The sequence below is a fragment of the Neovison vison genome, chromosome 4 (assembly GCF_020171115.1).
Source record: "Neovison vison isolate M4711 chromosome 4, ASM_NN_V1, whole genome shotgun sequence".
NCBI classification, from domain to species: domain Eukaryota; kingdom Metazoa; phylum Chordata; class Mammalia; order Carnivora; family Mustelidae; genus Neogale; species Neogale vison.
Window position 1 is genome coordinate 44,852,165 of NC_058094.1, and position 14,062 is coordinate 44,866,226.

Here is a 14,062-nt window from a genome sequence, read left to right on the forward strand (position 1 = left end):
GCACATGTTGCATAAAAATATTTCCCTAATCAAAGTCAATTTTCCAAATGGTTTTCCCTCGATAAACATACACGGTTTATTCCTTCCTGTAACTCATTTTTAATGAGGTCCTATGACTTTCATTTGTACTTTGTTTTTTATTTTTGTTTAAAATGCACTCTTGATTAATGGAGCCTTCAGAAATTTACCTTGAGGCCCCATCTCTGTCTCAGTGGGGCCTGACTCTTGTATTCTTTGGGATTGAAGGCCTTTCAGCTGAGTTCCATTGAGTTACCTTCCCAGGCATGCTAGAGGCAACTCTGGTACATAGAGTATATCCTGAAGGGAACTAAAAAAGGCCTCGCTGGGAAGGTAACATAAATAATAAAATAAATGACAATGAGAATCCACTCAGCTTTCCACCAGAAGTACCACCAAATAGTTATGTGAAGAAACATAGTTCTAGTGGGATTTAAACATAAAATGATTAAATTTCTTGCTTTTCTGAACCTATAGCAAATTTCTCTTCGTCAGTACCTATGGCTCTCACATGACAGCGTGGCTCAAAATCACCTGGACAATCTGTTAAAACACAGACTGCTGTCCGACTCCCCCAGTTTCTGATTTAGTAGGTCTGGGGTAGGGCCAGATAATTTGTACTTTCAACCAGTTCGCAAGTGAAGTGGCTGCTGCCAGACCGAACCACACATACAAAGACCACTGGTCTATGGGATCTATGTCATGTATTTTCATAACTTCTTTCTCTACTTTTCTGTTGTCCTTCAGAGAAAATGAGTCAAATTCTCATTTCAGTGCTACTGCCCTGGTTTCTGTACGTATCTCTTGTGAAAAACAAAAACAAAAAATTACAAAACTAAGTTTTTACCTTAGTCAATAAGACGTTAGTGCCTCTTAAAAATAAGAGCTCAGCTGAAATCGTACAAATGTGATACAACTCACACTAAAAAGTAATCCTCTTTCAACTGCAAAACATGCATAAAATAAATACTTGTCCCCATCAAAGTCTCTTCACACTTATCTAGAAAAGGAGGGTGGTGGCCATCAAATGACAGGAAAACATAACACTCACTTGCCACACAGATCTTTATTTTTCCATTCTTTATTTTGTTTTTAAATCGAAGAAGAAACAGCACACCTAGAGTCTAAACAAGCTAAAGGTAGAGTATAGCAGTTAAATTGGGATCTTTACAAGTAAATTATTTTTCTTCCTTTGTTTAATGCGCTGGCAAAAAGAAGAGACTCAGTATGGTGTCCTAAGTAGGGTATAATCTGACTCCATGTGCAGAGCCTGGGGGGGCAAGTCCTGTGAGGCTCTAAATGAGCTGCTCACCGACTCTACACTTGAGCAATTCCAAAGAGGTTAGGGCCACGTTGATTAAAACATTTGTAAGAACAAATTAATATTCGAAGAGGTACCAGCTGTAGATTTCTGCTTATCTTCCAGTTCTAAAAGGTAAAGATTAAAAATAAAATTAATGCAGTACTCAATAAATAATTTTGAATAAAATAAACATTAACTTTCTCTGAGATTTCATATCATTAACTTCTAAAGGGCACACTATTCTATTTATGCTTGATTTGCTCTTTTCCCACACACAAATAAATTAACTAGCTAAGAAAGGCATCTTCAAAACTAAAAAAAGGGGTGCCTGGGTGCTTCAGTCAGTGGAGTGTCCGACTCTTGGTTTCAATTCAGGTCATGATCTCAGGGTCCTGAGGTCTAGCTCCATGCCGGGCTCAGTGAAGAGTCTGCTTGAGATTCCCTCTCTTCCTTCCCTCTGTCCCTCCTCCCATTCTCTCCCTCTCCAAAATAATTAAATCTTCAAAAAAATTTTAACAAAATTCAAATGATAAAGGATTATCTATGCTTTTACCCAAATATATTATTACTCAGTCTAACCATAAAGAGTTTCAGATGAAAGTAAAAAATGAGGGCGCCTGGGTGGCTCAGTGGGTTAGGCCGCTGCCTTCGGCTCGGGTCATGATCTCAGGGTCCTGGGATCGAGGCCCGCGTCGGGCTCTCTGCTCAGTAGGGAGCCTGCTTCCTCCTCTCTCTCTGCCTGCCTCTCTGCCTGCTTGTGATCTCTCTCTGTCAAATAAATAAATAAAATCTCTTAAAAAAAAAAAAAGAAAGTAAAAAATGATAGAATCCACACAAACCTGACTTATGCCCTATAGGGATGTTAAATTGATCAATCAGCAGACATTTATTTAACTCCCCAACGGATATCTTGGTTTGGTTGTCCACCATCCATTTGCCCATGGAAATTAATCGTAATATTCTTTGCTCGCTATGCATAAAATGTTCATTAAGATTGGCTAGATTTCAGACAATTTGCCCAATGCATGACTTAAATTTCTGTACTTCAAATCTGTTTTTCATTCTCAATGCATAAAATAGGCAATCAAAAACCTTGTTAGCCATCTCAGCATACATGTCTTCACCACTAATGCTGGAAATAATGGCAACTTCAAAAGCTTACCATCTGTATGCTTTAGAAACAACCTCAGAAGTCAACATAGCTCTCAGTCAAAGAATCCAATACAGTCACACAACTAATAGTGTAACTCGTTGACAGTGCCACTTGCTTTTGTCGTGAACCCATTGGGCTGTCATCATCACAATCCACAGTGAGAGATTTCATTACTGTTTTGTTCACTCTTCCACAAAAGAACAGTGAGGGCCCATTTAAAGGCTCAAATACCTAAGCACAGTTATAAATCCACCCTTGAGAGAGTAATAGCCTTCCAACCTTGGTGGTAAATCAGTGGGGAAGTCAAAGTCATATGTGATATCACGTTTTCATCCCTCCAACCATGACTATGAAGTGCTCAGAGGATACATGGCACTTTCTAATGATAAAATATCTGGGATTAAGGTGGAAAATGGTACAGACTCTCAACAAATCTGACTTTATTCCTGAAAGGAAGTTTAGCTGATCAATCAGCAAATATTTACTGAAATCGTGATTCAGTATCTTATTTTTGCTTATCCAGCATCTATTCCCCATTCTGCTGGCACAAAAGACTGTCTTTTCCTTTTGGGAACCACCCCTTCACTGATTTCAGTGTTTATTTTATGGAAGAGAGAAGATAACTGATCCCACCCCCTGGCTCAAGACTTAGTCATGTAACTCAAGCCTGGCACATAACCCAAGAGAGTCCAATAAAGTCAAAGAACATCAGCCCTAGGGCTTTCCCTGGATCTACTAAGAGAAAGAAGCTCTCCCTCTATTGCCAGAGGGCACAGTGTAGGGTACAATGAGTGCAAAACCAGGACAAAGGAAAGCAGAGACAATACACATAGAAGGACAGATTCCTGATAATAAATTTGGGTTACCGAGCATGACTAAATATTCAGACAGACCCATTCCTAGGCCTTGTTTATTACTCATTATTAGTTAGTTAGTTAGTTGGTTAGTTAGTTAACTAGTGCATAAGTTGGGTTTCTTTAACTTGCAACCAAAAATTCTGACAAATTATAAGCAACCTAAAATCTGAACCACATTAAGCAAAGTTCCAAGAATACAAAGATATAAATAACAAATAATCTCTGCCTCAAAGAATCTTTTCAGTATCTAGTTGGAAATCTAATATGTAAACACAAAAAATAACTAGAAACATATGGTTCAACACCATGATAGGTTCTATATTAATTCAGAGAAGGGAGACACCACCATAGCCTGCACATTAAGCAAAATTTTGCAGTGTAACAAAATAGTGAGCTGGGTTTTGAAGGATGACCAGGTTGTGCCTGCCTGGAAAGGACATGAAAGGACATTGAAAAAGAGTGAGAAATGAGAGCATAAGTTCAAGAATGTGCATATTGTATTGGGGAAACAATACAGTATAAACAATAAATAGACCATAAAATATTGAAGCATGGACTATCAACAATAAATGAATACATTAGTCTAGAAGTAAGAAGAATTCATAAAGTTTTCCAATGATACACACATTATATACAGTATTTTAAATCTATATGAGATCATAGTGATCGACTAGATTGTAATGGCTAAGTGTTGAAATTGTACTCAAAAGCTAAATGTGTTTTTTCCGCTTTGCATATGGGTCCAACCAGCTACCCCTGCTTACTACTGTAGCACATTTCATCTAGAACTAAGGGCTGCCAAAAAAATTAAACTAAAACACTTCACTTAGCAGCTATTGAAGAAACTAGAACAAAAAGACTACAGATATGAACCAAGAGGAGTTTACAGAAAGAAAGACAAACATAAACCAAGGAAACAAGTGGAGCCATACAGTTAATCTGATTTGCTTTGTCCAATTTCTCCATGAGGTAAGAAGTTTACAACAGAAACGATTAAAGACATTTTCCATTTCCACTGTGGTTTTAGCCATTTATTTCCCCTTGTGTCATTAAGAAACTGTATGGGCAGAGTTTGGATTGGCTCTTGTTGCAAGCAGAAATGCAAAGGTTCTGTATCCCTCCTTCCCCTTCTTGGGATATCAAAGTTTAGTTAATTAGAATAAAGTGTTTTGTTTCATTTTTTAGAAGTTTATTTTATCAAGGACCATTATCAGTTTTGTACTGAATATGAAACTTTGCTTGTAATTATTGTATAACTTAATAATTACTATTTCTGATATCTCTCAGTACTGTGAATTGTTTGAAATTTTACTAAGAAAAATGAACTCAACATAATTCCTTGGGAACATACTTTTCCATCTAGAATCACTGGACACAGTAATGTTTTCATTAAAAAAAAAAAAGAAAGTCTCCAATGCCTGATGTGCTGATATCCATTTAAATGTCTATGCCCATTTGTGGCTTCATCACAATGGTTTCGACCAGTATGACACTCGCCTATTTGACATGAGCACGTTACAAAAGAATAATGACACAACCTCTTATAGAGGACCTCTCTTCACAGGCCTCAATTAACATGACTTCAAGATTCTGTGGAAGATAATTACTGCTTTGGTTGTTGTTTACAGAGAGAAACTGAAATATCTGAAATCTCCTTTCTGTCAAGAAGAAGGTAGAAAAGGAAAAGGAATTGTCTATGATTAGACATGCTTTTATTATGAAGTATCTTTATAGCAAAAAGCTTTAAGATGTGAAAATATACTAATTTTTCACCCTTTACTAAGTATAGCGAAATGCGTTATTTCCTAAAGCAAATGAATATATGATTACATCCTCTCCCTATTTTAGGAAAAAGCAGTTTTATATTTTAAGTTTAAAAACATACATTTACTAAGTTTTGTATTTTTTGAATGGCGGAATTGAGTTTTTTAAAAAATTCAACACATGCTTTATCAGTGACAATTACTGTCATGTTTTAAACTGAGAAATAAAAAATTTTCAAAATATATATTAATATCACAGTATAAAGCAAAGCTTTGAATAAGGTTTCAGTATTACATGAACCAGAAAGCATAAGAAAAAAGAGTACGATGGTTTCCTGTTTTCTTCAGAAAAGTATCATAGTAGGCAGAGTAATATCTGAACCCCCCTTGCAAAGAGGTTTCATGTGGAATCTGTGAATATGTATGTTAACCTTACATTGCAGAAGGAACTTTACAGATATGATTAATGCAAGACCTTGAGAGGTACATATTTATTCTGTATTATCTAGGTGGGCCCAATTTCATGACACAGATTGTTAAAAGTGGAAGAGGGAGACAGAAGAGAAGATCCAAGTGATGTGATGTGAGAAGGACAGTCCTGCCAATGTTGGCTTTGAGCCAAGGAATGTCAGTGACCTCCAAAAGCTGGAAAGAACAAGAAAATGGATCCTCCCCCTAGAGTCTCCAGAAAGCAATGCAGCCCTACTGACACCTTGTTTTTAGCTCAGTGAGACTCGTGTTGGACTTTGGACCTTCTACTGAACTGTGACATCATAAATTTCTGTTAGGAAACCAAGTTTATGGCAATTTGTTACAGCAGCAATGGGAAACTAATACCGGTCTCATAATCCAAATTAGCAGGACCATGAAAAGCATGACTATGACAGCCCCTCAGACACTCTGAAGCTAGGAGAGGCTTTGGTCTAATCCCTTCATTACCCAGATAAGGAAATTAGTCCAGATATAATGAGAAGAAAGGTGGTTTAACTTAAGCTTCAGAAAAGCCAGAGAGTGGGACGCCTGGGTGGCTCAGTTGGTTAAGCAGCTGCCTTCGGCTCAGGTCATGATCCCAGCGTCCTGGGATCGAGTCCCACATCGGGCTCCTTGCTCGGCAGGGAGCCTGCTTCTCCCTCTGCCTCTGCCTGCCTCTCTGTCTGCCTGTGCTCGCTCTCTCTCCCTCTCTCTCTGACAAATAAATAAATAAATAAATAAATCTTTAAAAAAAAAAAAAGAAAAGCCAGAGAGAGAACTAATGAAGTTCACAAAACTCTTACTCAGTGTTAGTCAGAGTATTCCTCCTAGCTTCTTTCACCAGGGTAGGATTTGGGTTATGGTTTAATAACAATATGCAGAATTCTCAGAAAGAATAAACAGTTGTTGGAAATTGCACACATTTTCAGATAACGCACAGAAGTACACTGCTTTGCTGTTCTGATCTATCTGCAACCGGCTAAATATACTCAAGTGAATTACCCGCACAACACTTGAAACTCAGTATATCTGTCATAAAACTTGGGGTCTTGTCTCCCAGATCAGCTCCCTCAGAAGTTTCCTGGTTTTTCTCCTTCACACCCTTCTGCAGTTTCCCTTATCCAATCAATCAAGTTCCATCATCCATTCTCCTCCCATGGAGGCTCTTTCCTTGCATTTTCTAATGATACACCTTACACCCACACTAGGCAACCACTAATTGGTCTCTTTTCTTCATCTTCCCTTCTCTTCAACCTCCAATTAATCCTGAACAGTACTGCCAAATGATTCCTTCTAAAATACATCTTTCTTTATATCATTGACTTGTCCACATTTAGTAGGACTCCATTTCCAAATGGGATCAAGTTCAAACTCCTTATTCTATCCTTTGACAGGTTTACAGAATTTGACCTCATTTTTTTAATAATGTCTCCTCCCATCCCATGAACTAATTTAACTGATTCACTGCCCTATGAACAAGATCCATTCTCCTTTATATCATTCTCTTCTAAAATATCGCCTCTGCCTCCTTCTCCATGTATCTGAATTTTACCTATGTCAAGGCCTTGTAAAGTCGTAGCATCTTTCTGGGTACCTTCCAGGCCAGACAACTTACAATGATCTCGTCTTCCACTTTGAAGCACTAAAGCTCTTACCACACAGTTAACATTTAATTTGTATTGCTTGTATCATTTTCATCTTTAGAGTTTAAGCTCTTAGATTTTAAACCATTTGGGACCAACTAGTTCCCCTACTTATCTGCCCTGTACTTGGAACCGGAGCTTCCTGTTTAAAGCAGGACTTCAAATATTTACAGAGTGACTGAAAATAATTTTTAAAAATCTAAGAATGACAACTCTCCATACCAGCAGTGAGAAAAGCCAGCGATGAGCACTAAAGTTAACTGCTCCCTTTAAGAAGGGGAGCCACACATTCAGATTTGCCCAGGACAGTCCTGATTTCTTGCTGGTTTTCCAGCTTATTAATAATGTTCACTTTTACTCGCAAGAACATCTTGGCTGAAGTATCACATGACGTGGTCATTCTGCCTGTAGGGCACTTTGGACTGTGATAAGAGCAGAAACCAGGAAGAAATCCCTGCTTATGTTCCAGCCAACCACCCAGCTCAGCAGCATTCTCTCCTCTACAGAGTGACCCTGCTCTCCAACACCATGTCTGCGTAATCAGTGTCTTTTGAATTTCCCCAAACATTTTGGGGACACACAGGTCCAGATAAAGGTGCGGAAGTTGAATGCAATTGGAGATTCTTTAGAAGAAAAAATAATCATAAATATTGAATACAACTGTGACTCTACCCAGCAGTTTAAGAACAAAAGGGAGAGTTTTCTAAAAAGAAAAGAAAATTCAATGAGTTCCCATAGGAGTAGAAGTAATCAAGATGCAGTTTGTGAGTTCATTTATACTATAACTGTTTTGGCTATTTTCTGAATAAAATAATAAAGAACATTCACACCATTTCAATTTTTCTGAACAATAAATACATATTACTTTCACGACTGTTTAGAATTAGAAATGTGATGCCTTCTGATCCTCTTAGTGCCTAATGTACATTAAATTGACTAACCACTGCATAAATGTTTTAAAACCTACATTCATTTTCACAGTTGGCTGGCTGAAATGATCAGTTTCATAAATGAATGTCAGTGGTATCTAAACAGTAATAACTTTTTACTGCAAAGTAAGATTTCGCTCTATAAGTAATGAGTAAAATTATTAAATGTAATCTTATGTTTCATTACTGGCAGCTTGTCATAAAAAAGGAATTAAGGTTGCAAATTTTCATTTATTTTCATAGAGTAGATCAGCATTTTCACTCATTTGTAGTGAAACCTACTCAATCTAATCTCTTTTGAGGGTAGTTTTAATTACATTACATCATTCAACACAGGGTTGAGAGTTCATGTTCCAAATGGTTCCCTCCCTAAACTCTTCAACTTTAAAGGTATCTGGGGAAATGTTAAGTTCAACCAATGTAACTATACAAAATGAAAACTATCAAATGCATATCTTGGGCCCAGGATCATTCTTAAGTGTTTGGAAAAGATTTTATGAGACTATTTAGGTTACCTCTAAGTTACTAGTTCAAATATGGCCCAAGCTGATAGTAACTGAAAGGATTAGCTTTTGTTGATATTTTAAAGATTTATATCATTAGCAGTTAATACTTAAATATCTACTACACTGAAATTATTGATAATTCTATCATTGCTAAGGACTTGTTTAACTCAGATGGCAAGAGCTGTAACATTTGGAAAAACACAACAGCATCTGGATGAATTATGGTAAAGGTTAATATTTGATATTGAGCAAAACTTTTCATCAGCTACTTTTCAGTCCTCATCTCACTACTTCGTAAGTACCACATAATTTCACATTCATCTGAATACAAGCAATTACAATTCGATATTTGGTTGTTCCTAGTTGTTTTATGTCAAGAATAAAGACCCATTTGTCATCAAGTGTCTCCCCTCTTCAACTGTGCCTTCAGATGGCAAACTCCGGCAGAGACAGAACATTCTGTAAAGCACAACAAAGAAACCAGACGTTGGCATTATCAAATGGGCTCTCCCTTCATGATAAAGTATTTACTCTAAAGGTCAGCATTCTCTAAATTTCATTCCTGAAAAGATAATTAAGATATTAAATTTTTTAATAGAAAGGAAGGCTTCTAGGCAAACTAGTTTTTGTATAATCTCTTTTGCAACACAAAATCCTAAAGATATATAAAAGCAACTGTTTACCAACATGGTTAATCTGATTATCATCCCATGTATTTTGTGCACATTTTCATTCTAGAAACAGGGAGCTAAACAACTCCATTAAAATAAGACGCTTTAACTGTCAAGTACCAGGTAATGTATATCTCAATCTAAATTTTCGTTATCCAATTTTTAAATATCCTTAAATTTATTTGGCATAATTTATAAATTCATAGTATACAATTATTCCAATCCCATTGTTACATACTTTTTTCACTGTCACAAACTTACTAAATGTTACTTAATTTTTTCAATTATTTTAATAAAGTTAAGATCAGTGGCTATTTCAAAGCAAAATAATTTTCCTTTTCAAATTTTTTCTTCTCACAGTTTCTTGTCTTTCCAATGTCTTTTGCCTATCAACTTATCTAGGCATATAATTCTAGATTTTAAGTTATTTTCTCTTAGTGCTTGAGGATATTATACCATTTTTTCCCGGCATCTGCTTTCAGTCCATTGTCATTTCTTTGTAGGTGATCTATTATATTAAAAATTTATCTTTAGCTCTTAATAGCTCCTCTTTGGCATAATGCAGTTTTACCAAAATGGGTCCAGGGATGAATTTGTTCTTTTTATTCTCCTTAGCACCCAATGTGCTATTTCAATGTGAGGAATCATGTCTTTCTTCAATAACTGAATATTTTCTGCCATTTGAAAGTGTTCACACACACTTTCTCAGGTCTCTGACTTGTTTTTTTAACCATTATGTTTTTAACCCATGCTATATTTTTATGCCATTCTGTTATGTTTATAATGCACTCAGACATACTTAATTGATAAAAAGGTATTCTTATCCCTCTTTTAATTTTTTTAAGGATTTTATTTACTTATTTGCGAGAGAGAGAATATGGTTTGGAAGGAGCAGCAGAGAGAGAAGCAGGCTCCCCACTGAGCAGGGAGCCTGATGTGGGGCTTGATTCCAGGACCCTGAGATCTTGACCTTGAGCCAAAAGCAGAGGCAGATGCTTAACAAACTGAGCCACCCAGGTGCCCTTTGCTTTTAATTTTTAAAATTAAATTATGTAGATATCAAACCTTGTTATTCTCCTATCCTTTCTTCCATCCTTATTGTCTCTTCGGTAATGACCAGTGTTAACACGCATGAGAGCATATGTGTGTGCATCTGTATAAAATCCCATAGGAAAAGTCTTCCCTTCATCTGGCCTGAATGCCAGTCATGCTAGGTTTCACTCCATAAGTCAACAGAGGAAAAGCCTCATCTCTTTTCCACCTGACAGTCTTTCAAATATAGGAAGGCAGCTGTTGTGGATAATTATATAACCATTAATCAATGAATTTATTTGCACTTTCTTTTATGGTTCAAAATAAAAAAGTGTGTATGCTATAGAAGAACAACAAAGAGAGACCTGAAGGGGCTATCAGGAGGCATTAACTCAAGTCCTAACCTCAAGGATTTGAAACTTATGATGAACAAACTGCTTATCTTATTTAGTTGCTTCACCTCTAAATGGAGGCAATGAAAACCAAGTAATCAAGTTAATACGAACATTGGGACCTCACGTTACTCAACTATCACCTCCTCAGGAAAGTGTCCCCTAAGCCTCCTGCTATAAGATGAATGTTGGTGTCCTTCCAAAATTCATGTCTTAGTCCTCATGACTAATGTCGTGATTTTAGAAGAGGGGCCTTTGAGGGGTGATTAGATCAGGAAGACAGCCATTATGATGGAGTCGTAGAAGAGACCTCCTAGCATCTTCCAACATGTGAGAATACAACAAGAAATGTGTGACCCAAAAGAGGGCCCTCAACCAACCATGCTGGCACCTTGATCTCCAAATTTTAGCCTCCAGAACTGGAAGATATAAATTTCTGTCATTTATAAGCCACTCAGTCTTTCATTTCATTATAGCGGCCTGAACAGACAGGGATACCTCCTAAGTAGCTGCTTGCTTTGTCTGTGATGCCACAGAAGGAGTATATAACACCTCATTATAATGCTTATCACACTGTTTTTTAATAAATAGTCCATGATTTCCTCAATGGCATGGACTGTCCTATTCATCTTTGGATGCTTAGAGGCTAGCACAGTACCTTGCACAGAGTAAGCACCCATGAAGGAAAAAAATACATACAAATCATACTCTAAGTGGGAAAGTACCACCACTATCCATTTTCTAGTTATTTAAGAACTTTCAAATCTGCTCTTTTTAGCTTACTCAATCCCTTAAGGTGATGGAAAAGATGCAGCTTATCATGGCTTATCATGTGGTAACCAATTCTAGTCCTATTAATTCCTTAAAGTAGACAGCACATAATCAAAACACTAAACCCTTCCTGAATTAGCACAAAACACAGACTAATTTTAAGTTTCATCTTCTATTAGCTCTGTCCACAGCCTACAAATCATGTATTTCGTCATCCTCAAAATCTTTCCTCAAGCCTTCCTCACCCTCGAGGAAACATTCTATTACTCTCCTACCTTTATCCTATGCATTTCATGGAGATTAGTCAAGACTTGTAGACTTTATTTCTGTGTTCTCATTTGGTTTCTGACCAATGGAACCTGCTTCCCATTTAATGACATTTAATGACACAAAGAATACCATCTTCCTCTCCCAATTTTCTAGCCCAGTTTTTTCTCCTCAGCTCTGAATCTCTCAACTTGGCACCTTTAACCAACTCATGCTTGAGCCTATAGCAGAATAAGGGAACAGCAAAATTATCTCACCCAGAGAATACTGTGGTAGGAAAGGACAAGCAGGACAAAGGTATTCTAAGATCAGAACTAAAAAGGACAGGGCACAGAAGAGATATGCAAAGGTCAATGGGAAGAGGGTCACTGAGCAGACACCATCAGGAAGATAGGACCACGTGTGAGGTCTTGACAGGATGACCATAAACTTCAGAGGATGCCCATCTGGGACACTACTCAAGAACTCCAAAAATTGGGTAATACAGGAAGAAAAGGAGGAGAAGGAAATCCTGAATGATCTAGATTATATCTTAAATAACCGAAAACATCATAAAATTACCACGTAAACTTGGAATTAACTAAAATAAGTTTTCCAGTAGAATGAGGGCCCAAATAGAAGATAAGTTCCGCAGAAGAAAAAGTGAGAAAATCCTTTTTCTCACATATTTGTGTTTTATAGCTAGAAAATCTGTGCTTGCACTACCTGATTTTGGTCCTCACCGATTCCCTGACTATATTTTCTCATTCTCCTTTGCTGACTCCTGCTTTTGTTCATCCCTCTGATATAATCATCCTCAAGGGTTCTGTCCTTCTGACCTTCTCACCTCACCAGGTAAGTCTCCTTGAGCAATCTTCATTCCCCTGGCTTCGGGTATCTCCTATAAACAATTCTTAAATTCCCATCGCTAGCCCCAACCTCTCTTTGTCAAAAAATTTAAAAACTTCATCTTGCTACTCCGTTGTTTCAACAACTGTAAGTAGGTCTTATGGGCTGAAACGTGCCCTCCACAAATTTAAATGTTGAAATCTTAACCCCCTGTACCTCCAAATGTGACTATATTAGGAAGTAGGGTCCTTAAAATGGTCATTATGTTAAAATGAGGTCATTATGGTGGGCCATAATTCAATGTGACCATGTGCTTATAAGAAGAGGAAATTTGGACATGGATGGGTACAAAAGGAAGATTATGTGAACACACAGAGATGACGGCCATCTATAAAGACAAGGAGAGAAGTCACAAAAGAAACCAAGCCTTCTGACACCTTGGTGTCATATTTCTAGCATCCAGAAAGTGAGAAAATAAATTTCTGTTGTTTAAACCTCTCAGTCTGTGGCCCTTTGTGACAGCAGCTGTAACAAACTGTAACAGACCAATATAGTACCTTTCAAAATTAAGTTCAAACACAAGCGCCATCCTCATCTCACACCTACTTCTCTCTCTAACGTCATCTCCCATCTCTGCAAGTTTCCTGCACTCACTGTGTAATTTACTTGCACAATGTTACCTTTGCACAGGAAGTTCCCTTACCAAAAATGCCTGTCTACTGGTTCTTTATTCTAATACTTCCCCATCACTCAAAGCACATTTACAAGCAATGCTTATTAAAATAATGTTAACATGTATTATGCGTTCAAGTACCAAGGACAATCACTGTTTTAGGCCCCAGGGATAGACAGAGAATGTTCCCAGTTAAATGAGATGACTTCTTCTCGGAGCACCCTGTGCATTCCTCCATCACTGTACTTACTCAAGAATGTAATAATTCTTTCTTGTCTGAAGGCCTTAATTTTTTATATCTATCCTGCTGGTATCTAATATGCACTAGTGTGCATGTACTGTGCTAAGCACCATCTGTACAGAACCTCATGTATCATTCATCTCAGCCCTGTGAGATATGCACTATTCTTATTATTGCAATTTTACAATGGAAGTTTAGCCTCAAAGAGGAAATTAAGATGACCCAGGTGGTTAAGTCATCAAGCCTAATTTGTCAGATTCCAATCACCTTCTTATACCGCTTTCCTTAGAACATGTAAGTTCCTGAGAGGCTGGAGCTCTATATTCCTAGCCCTTGGTAAAGTACCTGACACATAGTAGTAAAAAAAATTCATGAGTTTGAGTAGATAAATAGATGATGATAGAATAAGGCTCTTTAACATAAATGCCTTAAATTCATTTGAAGCAAATGAGATATAACTGGGTTGAAAAGCATAGGAAAAATGGTCTAACATGTCTGGATAAGAGAAAGGAATAATTGGTTCCCTCCACAGAAACCCTACTCA

General features: G+C 37.2%; 1 protein-coding gene across 2 annotated transcripts in view; it reads right to left on the reverse strand.

Annotated features, from left to right (window-relative positions):
• Nucleotides 1-1,335: 1,335 nt before the first annotated feature.
• The window catches only part of LRRC69 (leucine rich repeat containing 69), a 106,324-nt gene continuing 93,597 nt past the window's right edge, over nucleotides 1,336-14,062 (reverse strand). For both annotated transcript variants that reach the window (XM_044245334.1, XM_044245333.1), the window contains one exon: nucleotides 1,336-1,446. In XM_044245334.1, the coding sequence (XP_044101269.1) occupies nucleotides 1,336-1,446 (111 nt within the window). The remainder of the gene's footprint in view (nucleotides 1,447-14,062) is intronic.